The sequence below is a fragment of the Nansenia antarctica genome (assembly GCF_963989245.1).
Source record: "Nansenia antarctica genome assembly, chromosome: 1".
Lineage (NCBI taxonomy): Eukaryota > Metazoa > Chordata > Actinopteri > Argentiniformes > Microstomatidae > Nansenia > Nansenia antarctica.
Genome location: NC_137674.1, coordinates 98189629 through 98192128, shown reverse-complemented (window position 1 = coordinate 98192128; position 2500 = coordinate 98189629). Strand labels below are relative to the sequence as shown.

The window sequence follows — 2500 nt, the reverse complement described above, 5'->3', positions numbered from 1 at the left end:
GCGCGCGCGCACACACATATACACACACACACACTCACACACACACACACGCACGCGTACTCACGACAGAGAAACATCCGTCTCACGTGCTTATAATGCGTTATAACTCCCCCCCCCTTATAGCTCCACCCTGAGTCCCCCCCGGCCCACATGTCTCACCACAGACGGGGATGTCACACAGCTCCATGCGGACCCCCTCGTCCAGCGTGAAGCACCAGGGGCCTTCGTGCTTGTGGCCCGGGTTACGGCAGTAGGAGTGGCCGCCGTTGAGTTCGACGTAGCGGAGGGCCAGGTAGGTGTGGCTGTGGGGGTACTGGGAGTTCCACGGCTGGCACTGGCGACCAGACTTGGTCATGCTGACCGTGCCGCGGTAGTCGTTGCCGCTGCCGTTGAAGCACTTGTGGTCTGGTGTCAAAGGAGCGCAAAACACGGTTGTTAGATCAGAGGGGCCGAGAGACTAATTATAGAGAGAGAATTAGGTTATTAGCTTAGATTAGGTTCTACTTTTTATTGTCATACTGGCACAGAAAACAAACACTGAGACAACGAAACGTAGTTTGGAATCTAACCAGATGCAAAATAGTGCATGGTGCAAAAGCCATGATTATGTAGACAGTGCATGGGAAGAGAGTATACCGTATTACAGTGAATGATATGACTTGACTGTTGTTGATGGGTTTGACTGTGGGTTTGACTGTGATTGACAGTGGCTAATTGATATCCAGTAATTATCGATGAAATCAAAGTTGAAAGGTGGCTATGAAAGGCCTAATGGCTAATGGCTAAAGAAGTGTCTCCTGAGAGACCTGCTTCCCCTTATACTACAACATAAATGTATGTTACTTATTGATAAAAATATCACTTTATAGCGATGAGAAATCATTGAAAATCAACAGCAGTTGTCAACAACACCTCACTCTTACTGGACTCGACTTCTGCTGTTGATGACAGTTTCACGAGTAGACTACCGGCGTACGAAAGGAACACCGTTAACACATAATCAGCCATGACCCTAACCCCTGTGAGTAATTTGACCCCTGAGACCAGATTTCAGGACCCTCCTTTCATGACTTTTCCTAGATATATATACCACCCAGTATCCTTACACTTTCAAAATCACATCAGGATAAGCTAGTATGAAGCTATTTTGCTATTTTTCTGTGTAGGAAGCAGGCTAATTTACAAGCGGCCGACTAGTGGTCGTTGTGTGATAGCTGATTTTTCTTTTAGTAGGTAAAAAGGCACAGCTGTTCTAGTGTTAACCCTCCTTACTCTTGTTGATGGGTTCGGCCATGGGGATGCCGATCCGGAGGCAGTTGGCTGCCTCGGGGCTCTCGAAGGCGGCCAGGTCCTCGCAGTTGGGCAGCTTGAGGCGTTTGAGGATGATGGGGTTGGAGCGGGCGATGATGTACTCCGTCTTGCACAGGTCGTTCTCCAGGATCTCGCACTCGTCCTTGCACAGGTCCCGGGGCTTGTCCGCCCCCGAGCTCCGGTCGCACGTCGGGAAGGCGAAGTGGCAGAGGGACGGGATGGCGAACTGGGAGCAGCGGTCCGACAGGTGGTTGGACGTGCCGATCATGGTGAAGGCGGCTAGGCGGGGAGAAGTGGAAATGTGGTGTCAGGGATAGCAGAGGTGGTCGAGGTTGGAGGAGGGTCATGCGTACACGGACAACACAGCATTCACCAGGTGACGGACAGCACACGTGTCGGATGTCATTCAAATGGACTGCACTTATATAGCGCCTTTATCCAAAGCGCTTTACAACGGCCTCTCATTCACCCATTCACACACACATTCACACACCAATGGCGGCAAGCTACCATGCAAGGCGCCGCCGGCCCGCTCACTGGGAACAATTTGGGGTTCAGTGTCTTGCCCAAGGACACTTCGACATGTGGCCAGCCGGGGCTCGAACCGCCGATCTGCCAAACTTGCGCTCATTAGACGCCGCCTCTACCTCCTGCGCCCCAGCCGCCACAGCCGTATTCCTTTCCATGCATCACAATGAGACGTGTCCTTCCGGTCTGTCTACCTCCACCAGCCTCCCCTAGGCAGAGTGACAGCCATACCTTAGAGGACTGCATCACTGAGAATCAGAACTTTTAGGAACGTTTTTTCCCGTCGAGTCAGTCAGCCACGTGGGAAGCTCCCAGCGTTCCTAGCTCTGAGAAGCCTCTCTGGGAAGCCTCTATTGAAGACCTCTACTCTAAGGGTACAATCATGGAGACATGGGCGGACTGAGGATATGACAGGGCCTGTCTGGGACGCTGACTAACGGGGAAAGTACGTGCTCTCTGCACAGTTCCGTTTCGGTTTTGGACTGGCGACCACAGACCCACACACACACACATGCACAAGTGCACGCACACAGACACACACACACACACACAGTGACAACTCCGACAGACTCAACTCTGACCGGCCACATGTCTCCAGGGAAATAAGCAGGGTGAAGGACAATGACTAACACAGAACGACAGACATAGAAAACACACACTC

At 51.9% G+C, this 2500-nt stretch overlaps 1 protein-coding gene across 1 annotated transcript in view; it reads right to left on the bottom strand.

Annotated features, from left to right (window-relative positions):
* ror1 (receptor tyrosine kinase-like orphan receptor 1) overlaps positions 1-2500 on the bottom strand; it is a gene marked incomplete at both ends in the record, with an annotated part of 117177 nt that overhangs the window by 6165 nt on the left and 108512 nt on the right. Inside the window, 2 exon segments of the mRNA XM_080528202.1 lie at positions 160-405; positions 1273-1590. Of these exon segments, the coding sequence (XP_080384328.1) occupies positions 160-405; positions 1273-1590 (564 nt within the window).